This window comes from Dendropsophus ebraccatus, chromosome 6 (assembly GCF_027789765.1).
Source record: "Dendropsophus ebraccatus isolate aDenEbr1 chromosome 6, aDenEbr1.pat, whole genome shotgun sequence".
NCBI classification, from domain to species: domain Eukaryota; kingdom Metazoa; phylum Chordata; class Amphibia; order Anura; family Hylidae; genus Dendropsophus; species Dendropsophus ebraccatus.
Window position 1 is genome coordinate 116,900,331 of NC_091459.1, and position 13,981 is coordinate 116,914,311.

The following is a 13,981-nucleotide window of genomic DNA, read 5'->3' on the forward strand; positions in this document are numbered from 1 at the left end:
AATTACATGATATCAGATGTAGACGGCAGAAGTTGCAAAATTTTTGCTTAAATTTTTCTGACCTCCAACCCCGCCATCACGATTAAGGCATAAACTGTTGCTGCAGTCTGATTTCAGCTGGGGTGCACAGATCTTGCTAAATCTTCCATGATATTCAAGGGGAGGAAATTTTAGATCCTTTTAAAATGTTGAAGAAATTAGATTAACAAAAAAAAAAATCTACCTCCATATTCTCTATGTGACTCTCTTATATGAAGCCGCTCCCCATAAGCTTCGTATCTGTGAGTGACACATTATAATCAACAAAAATCTATTCCAGCCCAGAACTTCAGAATTCTTTTCATTATAATTGTCATTCTTCCTTCTGCGTCTGTGACCGCCTTATACAAACCTTCCCCAAATCTTCTCCCCTACCCCTCAGCCCTTCTTCCATTGCCCCTCCTTACTCTCTCCCTCACTCCCCAGCTCCCATCCCCTTCCAGTGCATTTCTCTTTGCATTAGACTAGCCCCCATTCATTGGCATGCACGGTGCCAAGTGTGTGCAGCTGCTGCACTCTCTCCCCAGCTCACCAGGAGGGGGAAGCCTGTTTAAAGGGCCGTGACGTCACACTGGGATTCCTGTCCTCATCTCCCGCAAGCCTTGGAAAAGCCAGTGCAACTTTCTCCTTTACAGTGTCAGCATCTGCCAGGTGAAGCCTTCACATCAGCCCTGGGTCTCTTCTCCCGTATGCTCCAATACATGCTGATGGCATGGTGAATGAGGGTCTTTCTTCTGCACTGACCACCTTGTTGATCATCTGTTCTTCTCCCTTTGCATCAGTCAGTACAGAGCCTGAGAGCTATTCTTGCTGCAGATCTATGGATTCACGAGAGAGCTGAGCAGCCTCGAGGGAGGAATGGGCACCTGCTGAATGAGGAAACCTCCATGCCTGCTGTAGCTCCTATCCTTCCTTCATAGTCTGCATGGCATGAACTGTGAAGACTACGATGTGATCATCCTTGATGTATTCCCGCATCCTTCCCTGGTTTGTAGGATTTGGAGAAATATTCGAATAATTTGCAAACTTTTTGGACCATAAGTGACCGACTTCCGAATCAAAATGATCGGCGGCTCCAGCTTCGAAGAGCTAAATGGAAGTGGATCGGACTTCAGCGAAGAGGTAGAGATCATTGTCAATGTTGGGGGGATTAGACAAATCCTTTATGGTGACATCCTGAACAGGTACCCAGAAACCAGGCTGGCAGAGCTGATGAACTGTACCACTGGGGGGTATGATGCCATCTTTTCCCTCTGTGATGACTATGACCCGGGGCAGAAGGAATTTTACTTTGATAGGGACCCCGATGCTTTTAAGTGTATCATGGAGGTTTATTATTATGGGGAGGTGCACATGAAGAAGGGAATATGTCCTATTTGTTTCCAGAATGAAATGGAGTTCTGGAAAGTAGACTTGTCTTTTCTGGATGACTGTTGCAAAAGCCACCTCAATGAGAAGAAGGAGGAATTGGAGGAGATAGCTAGGAGGGTACAGACCATCCTTGATGACCTGGGCTTTGACACGACGGAGAGTAGGTGGAAAAGATTCCAGAAGTATGTCTGGAAGTTCATGGAGAAACCCGAGTCGTCCTTCCCTGCCAGGGTCACTGCCGTTCTATCCTTTCTCTTCATCCTGATCTCTTCCATTGTCATGTGTTTGGGGACCATCCCAGATCTACAGGTGGAGGACTCTGAGGGGAACCATGTAGAGCACCCTACTCTAGACAACATAGAGACTGCATGTATTATCTGGTTCACAATGGAGTATGTCCTAAGACTCATGTCCTCCCCAAACAAGTTACACTTTGCCCTCTCCTTTATGAACATCATCGATGTGTTGGCCATCCTGCCTTTTTATGTTAGCCTAATTCTGACTCACCTAGGGGCAAGAATGATGGAGCTGACCAATGTCCAGCAAGCCGTCCAGGCATTGAGGATCATGAGGATTGCTAGGATTTTCAAGCTTGCCCGCCATTCTTCTGGTCTACAGACTTTAACCTATGCCCTAAAGAGCAGCTTTAAGGAGTTAGGGCTCCTCTTGATGTACCTTGCTGTAGGAATCTTTGTATTCTCGGCCCTAGGATACACAATGGAGCAGAGTCACCCGGAAACTTTGTTCAAGAGCATCCCTCAGTCGTTCTGGTGGGCGATTATCACCATGACCACTGTTGGGTATGGGGACATCTACCCTAAAACCACTCTAGGGAAACTGAATGCAGCTACAAGTTTCCTCTGTGGGGTGATAGCCATTGCTCTCCCCATTCACCCCATTATTAACAACTTTGTGAAGTATTACAACAAGCAGAGGGTGTTGGAAACTGCAACCAAGCATGAACTGGAACTGATGGAACTTCATTCTTCTGGAGGGGATCTCAGAGGCTTCAGAGATGACACACACGGGGCTGGGGATGTGAGGATGTGGAGCCACCTCAAAGCCTCCCATAGTGACACCTTCATTCCAGCCTTGTCTAAAGAGAAACATCACAGGACAAGGCTGCAGAGCTGCAAATAATAACAGGGGACCATGACATCTATGGTGTAATGAGCAACACCCCCATCATCTGTGTAGGTCATGTACGGAAAAAGATCTAGCAGAAAAAAATAGCTAAAAATCAAGTGAACTGTTTGACATCTCCATATGTGACAGTCCTGTGGTATGTACAATATATACATATAAAATGTAATAAACACTGCCATAAGCCAACCGTGTCTGAAGGATCTCATACAGTAACCGAGACGTGTCATATATAATGTAGCCCAGAATAAATTTGTATTTTGTCTTTTTGGGGTTCTATTGTTTGTGCATTATTCTAGTCCTATGAGGTATGCGCAGTCCTATGTAACACCACTGATAACCATGACATTACAATATCTATCTATCTATCTATCTATCTATCTATCTATCTATCTCCTATGTATGTATCTATCTATCTATCTATCTATCTATCTATCTATCTATCTATCTATCTCATAGCTTTCATCATTCATATATATATATATATATATATATATATATATATATATATATATGTAATATATAACCCAGATCTCACAGTATATAACTCATTATACTGGGGAAAATTTAACAGAACACATGGCAGGTATTTTGTAGTTATCATTTGTGGCTCATATAATAAATAATCCTAATTCAGTCCATAATACACTTTATCTACCCTGCAACATGTATAATAAGCAATATTACAGTCTCTTCATTTTCTTCTGACAGGGATGATATTAGTGGCGTCTGGTCATTGTGTACACAGGTGTACAATAGTCTGCAGCATTGTCACAAAAGTTTGGGAAGATAAATCAGCTAATAGATGTCCCGGTGACTCTCTTACTCCTTATAAACTATGGGACATTTGTTTTACATGTCAAGACAAAGCTATGTTATTTTTTCTGCCAAAAATGATCTATTATCTATCTATTATCTATCTATCTATTTATCTAATAACACAGTATACAGGTAGAACTATACCAGTTTGTGTAGTCCGAGTGCCAGCAGCAAAAATGATCTATTATTTATCTATCTATCTATTTATCTATCTATCTATCTATCTATCTATCTATCTATCTATCTATCTATCTATCTATCTATATATCTCTTCTCTATCTCCTATCTATATTATATAGAAAATTGTTGGCAGAAAAAGACCACCTGATTCATATAGTCTGCCCTTTTACTTACCTTCCCTTTATTTTCATCTTAGGCTAGATATATGTTTATCCTAGGCAGGATTACATTCACTTACTGTAGATTTATTAACCACATCTGCTGGAAGCTTGTTCCAATCATCTACTACTTATAGTAGTAATTTCTTTGTGTTACTTCTGATTTTCCCCCAAGCATCCATCCATCCATCTCCTATCTATCTATCTATCTATCTATCTATCTATCTATCTATCTATCTATCTATCTTCTATCTATCTATCCATTATCTATCTATCTATCTATCTATCTATCTATCTATCTATCTATCTATCTATCTTCTATCTATCTATCCATTATCTATCTATCTATCTCCTATCTATCTATCTCCTATCTCCTATCTATCTATCTATCTATCTATCTATCTATCTATCTATCTATCTATCTATTATATATTATCTATCTATCTATCATCTCTCTCTTATCTATCATCTATCTAGATTTACAGATACAATAATTAGAATAATACAAAAACCATGCAGGTTGCAGTCAGTTATTACGGGTTAATGTGGTACTACAAGCTCCAGCAGCAAGGTAGTCGTATTTGACATATCCTAAAACTGTCATTTACCATCCCTATGATGCACTGACTCACCTATAATTTCATAATGTAAAAGCCTATAACCCAGCATATAACAGCTCACACCATACCTTCACCATTTCCTTCTCAGGAAATAGACAGCTGCCATTATCCATAGTCTGAGTTGTATTTTTAATGTTGAAAACATATGTCTTACTGTTATACAGATGCAGCAGAGCTGACTGTGCACTATTATCACTCCCTAAATTAATGTAACTCAAAGGGTTTATTGACCCTCTTATGCAGTTATTGTGCAATGAGATGCACATGACTAACTCTTCTCTGCTATACTAACATATGCAGCTCTGCTATGTTGACAGACTCCACTTTTTCAGTATATGGAAGTATATATCAATACATATCAGATACTGTAAGAAGGCAATAGACTTGTAACAGTAGAACATGATGCTGTATCTGAATTCCTTTATACCCCCTATCGATAACCCTGTTGTATCAGACATAGAATAAATTGTGGAGACGCCACCAAGACAGACATGAGATGTCATCAGCGCCGATGCCCTAAATTATTGGGATGATTTACGCTCCACCGGGATATTTTCTTGTGCAACTTTCCAATTTTAACTATGGAGTGACAACTGTAGTCTACAGCTCAGTACAGCTCAATGAATTCCTATGGACGGCTGCTGTACATAGACAACAATGCAAAGAATTATCATGGAGCCTGAGGCACAGGGCTCCTACACACAGTTTCCTTAAAAAAAAAAAAAAAAAGTTTCCATTTAAAAAAAAAAAAAACAAAAGTAATAGAGCATAATACAAATTTTATGTTGTATTTATTTATATTATTATTCAATAATTATTTATTTGTTATTTTGTTTATTAATGTGTATTTTACTATTTTTAATCATATTTTATATTGTTTTTATATCATATTTTAATATCATGAATAGAGATGAGCGAACCGGGTTCTGGTTCGAGTCGATCCGAACCCGAACGTTCGGTATTTGATTAGCTGGGGCTGCTGAAGATGGATAAAGCTCTAAGGTTGTCTGGAAAACATGGATACAGCCAATGACTATATCCATGATTTCCACATAGCCTTAGGGCTTTATCCAAGTTCAGCAGCCACCGCTAATCAAATGCCGAAAGTTCGGGTTCGGATGGACTCGAGCATGCTCCAGGTTCGCTAATCTCTAATCATGAACTTATTATAATCATATATTTTTTTCTTTTTAGTGGGGGGAGGAGGAATGGCACAAAAACACCACAGACCTATAGGCTTTCAAGTATTAAAATAAAAACGCCAAAAAAAAAATGCTGTCGCAAACTTAGTAAAAGTGGACACCTTTCTAAAACACTCTCTTTGTGTAAAACCGGCCAAAGCAAAACTCTAACCTTTACACAGAGAGATTTATCTGACAGATTTTTTAAACCAAAGCCAGTAATGAAGAGGACAAATCTCAGTCTTTCCTAATGACCTGTTCTAAATTTATAGTCTGTTCCTGGCTATGGCTTCAAAAATCTGTCAGATAATCTGTGTGTGTAAAAGGATCTTTAGGTGACAACTCAGCTCTGCTTCATTGGTTATTCAGTATGTCAGTTGTTGTACCAGTACTTGCATTATACTGTATGTTCCAGCACTTTTAACCTTATCATTCGTAGTTTTAGGTTATTTTATATACAGACACAACACTGGATGGGCGGTGAGACAGAGTTACATACATAATGTATTTAGGACAAGTGGGTACGATCTTGTAGTCATGTTCTTCCTAACAAGGTGCAGTTATATGGTGATGAATCATCCATATATTCCACACTGAATGAGCGTTATTATTTATACAAGATATAGTATAGATTTATAACTCTTTTCCCTCCAAAATACAAAATCTATCTGGATTTTCATTATTTCTCAATTTCTTGACAACTCTAATACTAGACCCAACCTGGCACAGACCGAGTGACACAGATCTTTTCTTAGTTACTTTCATCACCGTACAATAAGACTTTCCTGGTCTGTTGGTGACAACCTGTATGAGCGCTGTACTGCCTGGCATCTATTTCTATACAAATGCAAGGATAACATAAAAATGACTGGCATACTGTAACCCACCTAGAGAATAGCTTCGGGGATTATTTTCATGGCATTTGTTTCTTTTAGAGAGCGATTATCTTTAACCAACTAGGTCGAAATGTAAAATGAGGGAAAGTTTGTTGCACATTTGTTGCTATTATTTATTTGAAAGCAGCGGCATATCTACCATTGAGGCAGACCATGCAACTGCTATGGGGTCTGTACAGCAGGGGAGGCCCTGAGAAGCATGGTCTGCCTCCATGTTATTCCCCCTGGACCATCATACTCATCTTGCTCAGCGCAGTCCCCCGGTGTTCACCCTCCTTGTTCCTCGGAGCATTATTGACATCACTCATGCACCGGGGAGCTGGGGAACTGCACCAAGCTGGGTGAGTATGTGAGGGGGCAGGCCATACAGGATTCATAGGGGCCCATATAGTTTTTTGCTGTCCCATGAATTCTAGATACGCCCCTGTTTGAAATCTACATGATTCACACCCCTCAGCCTCATATCTATACCCTGAGCATGGCCGGCATTAGGGGGGGGCAAACAGGGCACTTGCCTAGGGCCCCCATCCCCCGGGGGCCCCCTACGGCAATTAGATAATGTGTCAGGGGCAGGAGCACAGTGGGAGCGTCCTGCAGCGTCTGTGAATGAACCCTGGCTACAGATATCAGGGGTCACACAGAGGCTACAGGACGCTCTGCTCCGGCGTGCTGCTCCCCTCTCCCCCTCCCTCCAGCTTCACTACACCATGTGACTTCCTCTGTGTCACATGGTGTAATATTACAGCAGTCGGGACATGGAGGAGAGGGCTGCAGGCTGCAGTGTGAGGATCCCAGCCTGCTGCATGGACATTAGAGGATGCACCACTACTTCCAGCATGCTTCTAGAGGTAGTAAGTATACTGTATATGTAGTGTGTAATGTGTATAATGGATGAATGTAGTGTGTGTTACATGTCCTGTGTATAGTGTGTGGACTGGATGGGTTGGATCTGTATAATGTGTTTTCATGGATGTGTTAGTGTGTGTGTATATATATATATATATATATATATATATATATATATATATATTATATATATGAGCACTGCTGACTCCACTGTCCAGCAGAAGTGTAGAAGTGAATAGACTGTATATAGGAGCTGCAGCCATTCTCTGGCCTCATCAGTCCTATGTAATTGCTGCAGGTGATCGGTGATTGGCTGCAGCTCCTATGTATAGTGTATGATGATGTCACTAAGGCAATTCTGTGTGTTTTATTGAGAAAAAAATAAGGTGATATTCAGTCCTTAGGTGGTGGTCACTCTATGGGGGTAATATTAGTCTGTATATAGAGTCATTAATGCCATAAAGTTACCACCACATAATGACTCTATATACACTATACAGACCAATATTACTGCCATAGACTGACCTCATATTGGTCAGTATATAGTGCATATATAGAGTCATTATGTGGTGGTCACTCTATGGCGGTAATATTGGTCTGTATATAGTGTGTATATAGAGTCATTATTTGGCGGTGACTCTATGGCAGTAATATTGGTCTGTATATAGAGTGTATAGTGCCATTATGTGGCGGTTATGGTGTGGTGCTATTATTGGTCTGTATATAGTGTCATTATGCGGTGGTCACTATATGGTGCTAATATTGGTCTGCATATAGTGTGTATATAGTCATTATGTGGCAGTCACTGTATGGGGCTAATATTAGTCTGTATATAGAGTCATTAATGCCATAGAGTTACCACCACATAATGACTCTATATACACACTATACAGACCAATATTACCACTATAGAGTGACCACCACATAATGACTCTATATACAGACCAATATTACTGCCATACAGTGACCACCACCTAATGACTCTATATACAGACCAATATTACTGCCATAGAGTGACCACCACATAATGACTCTATATACAGACTAATATTACTGCCATACAGTGACCACCACATAATGACTCTATATACACACTGTACAGACCAATATTACTGCCATAGACTGACCACCACATAATATTGGTCAGTATATAGTGCATATATAGAGTCATTATGTGGTGGTCACTCTATGGCGGTAATATTGGTCTGTATATAGAGTGTATAGTGCCATTATGTAGCGGTTATGGTGTGGTGCTAATATTGGTCTGTATATAGTGTCATTATGCGGTGGAAGAAAACACATAGTGTGTTTTCTTCAATAACAGTATGGAGGTAATATTTGGCCCTGATATAGTTTTTTAAACATTTTTTTAAAACAAAGCATATGAATAGTTTTTGTGTCTACAACACTAGCTGCAGTCCTGGCATGTATAGTAGCTGCAGTCCTGGCATGTATCGGCAGTCCCGGCATGTACAGTAGCTGCAGTCCCGGCATGTACAGTAGTGGCAGTCCTGGCATGTACAGTAGCGGCAGTCCCGGCATGTACAGTAGCGGCAGTCCCGGCATGTAGCGGCAGTCCTGGCATGTAGCGGCAGTCCCGGCATGTAGCGGCAGTCCCGGCATGTACATTAGCGGCAGTCCCGGCATGTACATTAGCGGCAGTCCCGGCATGTACATTAGCGGCAGTCCCGGCATGTACATTAGCGGCAGTCCCGGCATGTAGCGGCAGTCCTGGAATGTAGCGGCAGTCCTGCCCTGTAGCGGCAGTCCTGGCATGTAACCTTCTGAACTAACTCAATGTGAGTAAGGGCCTAATACACGGAGCGAAAATTGTCCAAATCCGAACTATATCGCTCTGTGTAATAAAGACTACAGTCATCAACTGATCATTGTCTTTTGGCAAGTGTAAAAATCGTTGGCTGCTAATGCGTGTGCGTATAACATAATAAAGCTGTTACTTACCTTATCACGTCCCCCGGTGTCCTCAGGCTTTGTCTGTTTGTTACGGCCAGTGACTGGCTGAACGGCCGATCACTTCAGAGAGGGGACCAGAAGTGAGAGCTGGGACTGCGGGATCCAACAGACAAGGCCTGAGGACACCGGGGAACGTGATCAGCTAGTATATATCTTTATTGTTCACTATATACAGCAAGGGCTGCACAGACATCACTAATGATATATATATATATATATATATATATATATATATATATATATATATATATATATATACAGCCTTTGCTGCACGATAATTGAGCCATGTAGTAGGCTCTGTAAGCGAGCTCCATTCTACTAGATTGGCGCTCACTTCTCCGGAATATCAGGCCGTGTAACACGGCCCTTAAAGTGGCCGTACACTTCCAATAACTGCTGGCTGAACATTCCTTCAGAAGACAATTCTCTCTCCCATCCGGCCCCGTCCTCCCCATACACAGGAATGTTCTGCACAGATGAGTGTTCCTGTGTTCTCTATAAGAGGGATAAGCTCTAGCCAGACAGATCTGATGGCGGCTTATCTCTCTGAGAACAAAGAGGTTGAATGTTGATTTTCCATCACGCCCGACCCCTTATGTCCACTGATGTCATCTGTCAGACTGTCCACAGAGCCCCATACACCTTACACTGATGGCCGAACCTACCACGAGCAGCAGTTACCACCAACAAAAGTGTAAAATGTATGGGGACCTTAAATTATTGCTACAATATTTCAGCATATGGGGCCCCACCTTTAACTTTGCCCAGGGCCACATTTAGTCTAAAACCGGCCCTGACCCTGAGTCTAATTTACCTCCCTTTGCCTCATAATTACACCCCTTGAGCATGATTCACACTTTCTTAGTCAATATCCAGACTCCCTGAGCATGATTCACCCCCTCAGCCTCATATGCATACCCTTTAAGGCTGATTCCCCCCCTTCTCTTATATTCACACCTTCTGAACCTGATTCACCACCCTCACAGCTCCATATTCACACCCCCTGAGCCTGATCATGTCAAAGATGTATGCAGGGGACAGGTTGTGGACATATTGTAAGTACTGTCATTGTTAGTACTGTAAACTGTACTTAGGCACCTAAGTACCTAGGCAGTGAGTAGTCATAGGAATATGGGCAAGGTAGATTATACCATCCCAACAGCTTTTTTTTCATCCTCACCCTCCAAGAGCCATAATTGTTTTTTTACCTTTTTGGTTGACATAGCTGTATGAGAGCTTGGATTTTTTGCATACAGTGTTGTCTTTTAATAAAACCATTTATTTCCGCATAATGTATAAAGAAACGTAACAGTGCTCAATGCAGTCATCTCTGACCTTGAAAGGAACTGACAGCAAATCTCCATAGAAAATCTCTCCTGCTTTTGACAGTTCCTGACACGAACTGAGGTGGCAGCAGAGAGCACAGTGTCAGACTGGAAAGAATACACCACTTCCTGCAGGACATACGTCAGCTGATAAGTATAAAGAGAGTTGAGATTTTAAAATAGAAGTACTTTATAAATCTGTATAACTTTCTAAAACCAGTTGATTTAAAAAAAAAAAGAAAAACATTGGCGGATTACCCCTTTAGGTTGCGTTCACAGTACGTATATTTCAGTCAGTATATTTCAGTCAGTATTGCAACCAAAACCAGGAGTGGATTACAAACACAGAAAGGATCTGTTCACACAATGTTGAAATTGAGTGGATGGCCGCCATTTAATGGCAAATATTTGCTGTTATTTTAGAATGGCTGTTATATTGAAATAATGGCAGTTATTTACTGTTATATGGCAGCCATCCACTCAATTTCAACATTGTGTGAACAGATCATTTCTGTGTTTTTAATCCACTCCTGGTTTCGGTTGCAATATGAGGACCATAATACTGACTGAAATATACGTAGTGTGATCGCAGCCTTAAAGTAATCTGAGCCTGATGATTTCAGTGGGTCTGGCAAATCATCTAATGCGTAAGGTTTTTTTTTCCAATTGGCCAGACCTTTGAGAACAGAGTGATCAGGCAGGACTTATGAATTCTCTTTGTTGCATGGGGAGATAAGCTACCACCAGAGGTATTTAGCTGCTGCTTATTTCCCACTTCCCATTAAGAATACATACATGTTTGGCTGCGGTGTCAGGAGGATTCGCTGTTTGCCAAATGAGTGCTCAGCCGAAGTTCTCTAATAACTATGGCCTCCCATACATAGACAGAGGAGATTATCTGCTTTCTATTTCCAAGGGCAACATGTGCAATTTTGAAAATGGATAAAAATGGATAAAAACATGAAATAACTGAGAACAGTAAAAAAAAAAAAAATAATTAAATATGCTCAGCCATTTGTGTAACCTAAAAGTTTAATTCTAGGATCAGTAATTGTGATTAGGCTCAGTATATGGCTGGTTTAGTTTATAATCATACTATGTAAATTCATGGTCACATACATACTGGATATCATGAGGGCTGAGTTAAGGGCTGAGTTGCAGTGTAAAGCATGGGGGAGGGAAAGCGTGTGAGCGCCTGGGCCACTGATTGAACAAGGAACGAGTGTCAGCCTACCTTAATGGACAACTCCGGCGCTGATAAAAAAAAACTGAACTGAAGCTCCAGTTGGTGGCTTCATTTTTTCTTCACTTCCTGGTTTGGGCTTTCCCATAATGCACTTTGTCTCCTGTGATGTCGAACTGACTCTGTAGAACTGTTAGATTGCTTACATCTTGCTCAGCCAATCAGAGCTGAGCAACTAGAGTCATCTGACAAAGGGAGGCTGGCCTAACAGGGCTAGTTTCCCTCTTGATGATGTCATTGTCACAAAATGGCTGCCACAGAGCAGCCTGGGATCAACAGTCATTAGATAAGAATGAGTTTAGGTCACTTCCTGGTGGGGGGTTGAGGGGGGAAAAGACAGGGAAGGGGGGCAGATAGGTGATTGAAGCATATTACAATGTCATATAACTTTGTAATGTGTTTCAATTACTGGGAAAAAGCTTTTCACTGGAGTTGTCCTTTAACCTCTAGACGACCATGGACGTACCGGTACGCCCTGAGCTATAAAGCCCCCTCCGGAGCGGAGCGCGATTCATAACAGGTGGGGGGCGTCTGCAGTGAGCAGCCGGGCCCTCACCGTTAATGACAGGCTGCAGTGGTCGCGCTGCAGCGTGCCATTAACCCCTTAAACGCCACGGTCGCAGCGTTTAGGTGTAAGAGACAGGGGCCGTGTCACTTACCGATCGGGACCCCCGCAGTGTGACTGCGGGGGTCCCAATTGTTTTAACAAACCGCCGGAGGTCTCTCACCTTCCTCTGTGCGGTCCGAACAGCGCTCTGTTGATTAAGTCTGCCGCAGGCAGGCTCAATCAGCAGAGTGCCTATAACACTGATCAATGCTATGCCTATAGCATAGCAATAATCAGTGTGCATAATGTGATAATTGTATATAAAAGTCTCCCAAGGGGACTTAAATGTGTGTAAAAAAAAAGTAAAAATGTCTTCATAAATACCCCAAAGCCCCTCCCCCAATAGAAGTTCAAGACCCCCTTTCCCATTATATAAATAAAACGTATAAAAATAAATAAACATATAATATACCGTAGCGTGTGTAATTGTCCGATCTATTAAAATATAACAATCGCCATCCCGTACGGTGAACGGCGTAAAAGAAAAGAGGGGAAAAAGTGCGCGGATTACAGATTTTTTGTTACATTATCTATATAAAAAAATTAATAAAAAGTCATCAAAATGTCCGATCTTCACAAATATGGTATTAATAAAAACTAGAGATCATGGTGGAAAAAATCACCACTCATACAGCCCGTAGGGGAAAAACTTAAACCATTGTAAGCGTCACAATAGGCCCATTTTATTAATAATTAATTGCAAAAACAAAAGGATTTCATTAAAAAAAATATATAACATTAGATAATCTGCGTAAACCTGCATATGGTTGTGTTCGGACTGACCTATAGAGTGATAGTATCATGTCGCTGTTACCATATAGTGCATTACATTGACACAGGAACCCCCCAAACGTTACCATATTGCATTCTTTTTTACGATTTCACCAATTTATATCTTCATAAATAATAATTTTGGAGATTCCGTCATACATGTTATGGTAAAATGAAAGACGCCATTACACAGTACAACTATTCCTGTAACAAATAAGCCTTTTCATGTCCCTGTAGATAGAAAACTAAAGTGCTAGAGCTATTAGAAGGGGAGGAGGAAAAAACTAAAACACAAAAAGGAAAATTTGCGCGGCCCACTGGGTCATTTTGGGCCTGGTGCTCAAAGGGTTAAAGGTTAAATGATTGACGCTTATTTAATGAACCTTCACACAGCTCAATCAATGCTGCTTTCCTTGTAAATCAGTGCCGCATCCATCTGTTATATCCATAGGAGACGTGCGGCTTTGCAGCTCAACCCATTTCACATCAACGATGCTAAACTGGTATACCACAGAACCTGTAAGCAGGTCTCTGGAACAAAGTATCCATGCATTTCTAATCCTTAAAGGGATACTCTGGATTGTTTGTATTTACTTATTTTTTTCCAAATCAACTCCTGAGAAAAGCAGGGTCCTAGAGGTCGGTTGGTGTAACTCATGGCGTAGCGGGCATACATAATACATAACAGGGGCGGAAGGAGGCTACGCCTCTTCCCTGCCTAGCCAATCCCCCCATCAGGCTAGCAGGGGTTACAGCTGGCGTAACTGTGATAAATATATGTGACTGATATTGTGATTCCACATTGCAG

The 13,981-nt window shown here is 41.3% G+C and overlaps 1 protein-coding gene across 1 annotated transcript; it reads left to right on the forward strand.

Annotated features, from left to right (window-relative positions):
* The first annotated feature begins 1,065 nt into the window (after positions 1–1,065).
* KCNF1 (potassium voltage-gated channel modifier subfamily F member 1) lies at positions 1,066–2,691 on the forward strand. Its single transcript, XM_069973976.1, has one exon. The coding sequence runs from the start codon at positions 1,102–1,104 to the stop codon at positions 2,548–2,550; it is 1,449 nt and encodes a 482-aa protein (XP_069830077.1). The 5' UTR covers positions 1,066–1,101; the 3' UTR covers positions 2,551–2,691.
* Positions 2,692–13,981: the final 11,290 nt, after the last annotated feature.

What these genes read in the sequence shown, in the direction of transcription:
- KCNF1 (XM_069973976.1), top strand. Translation starts at nt 1,102, where the DNA reads ATGATCGGCGGCTCCAGCTTCGAAGAGCTAAATGGAAGTGGATCGGAC.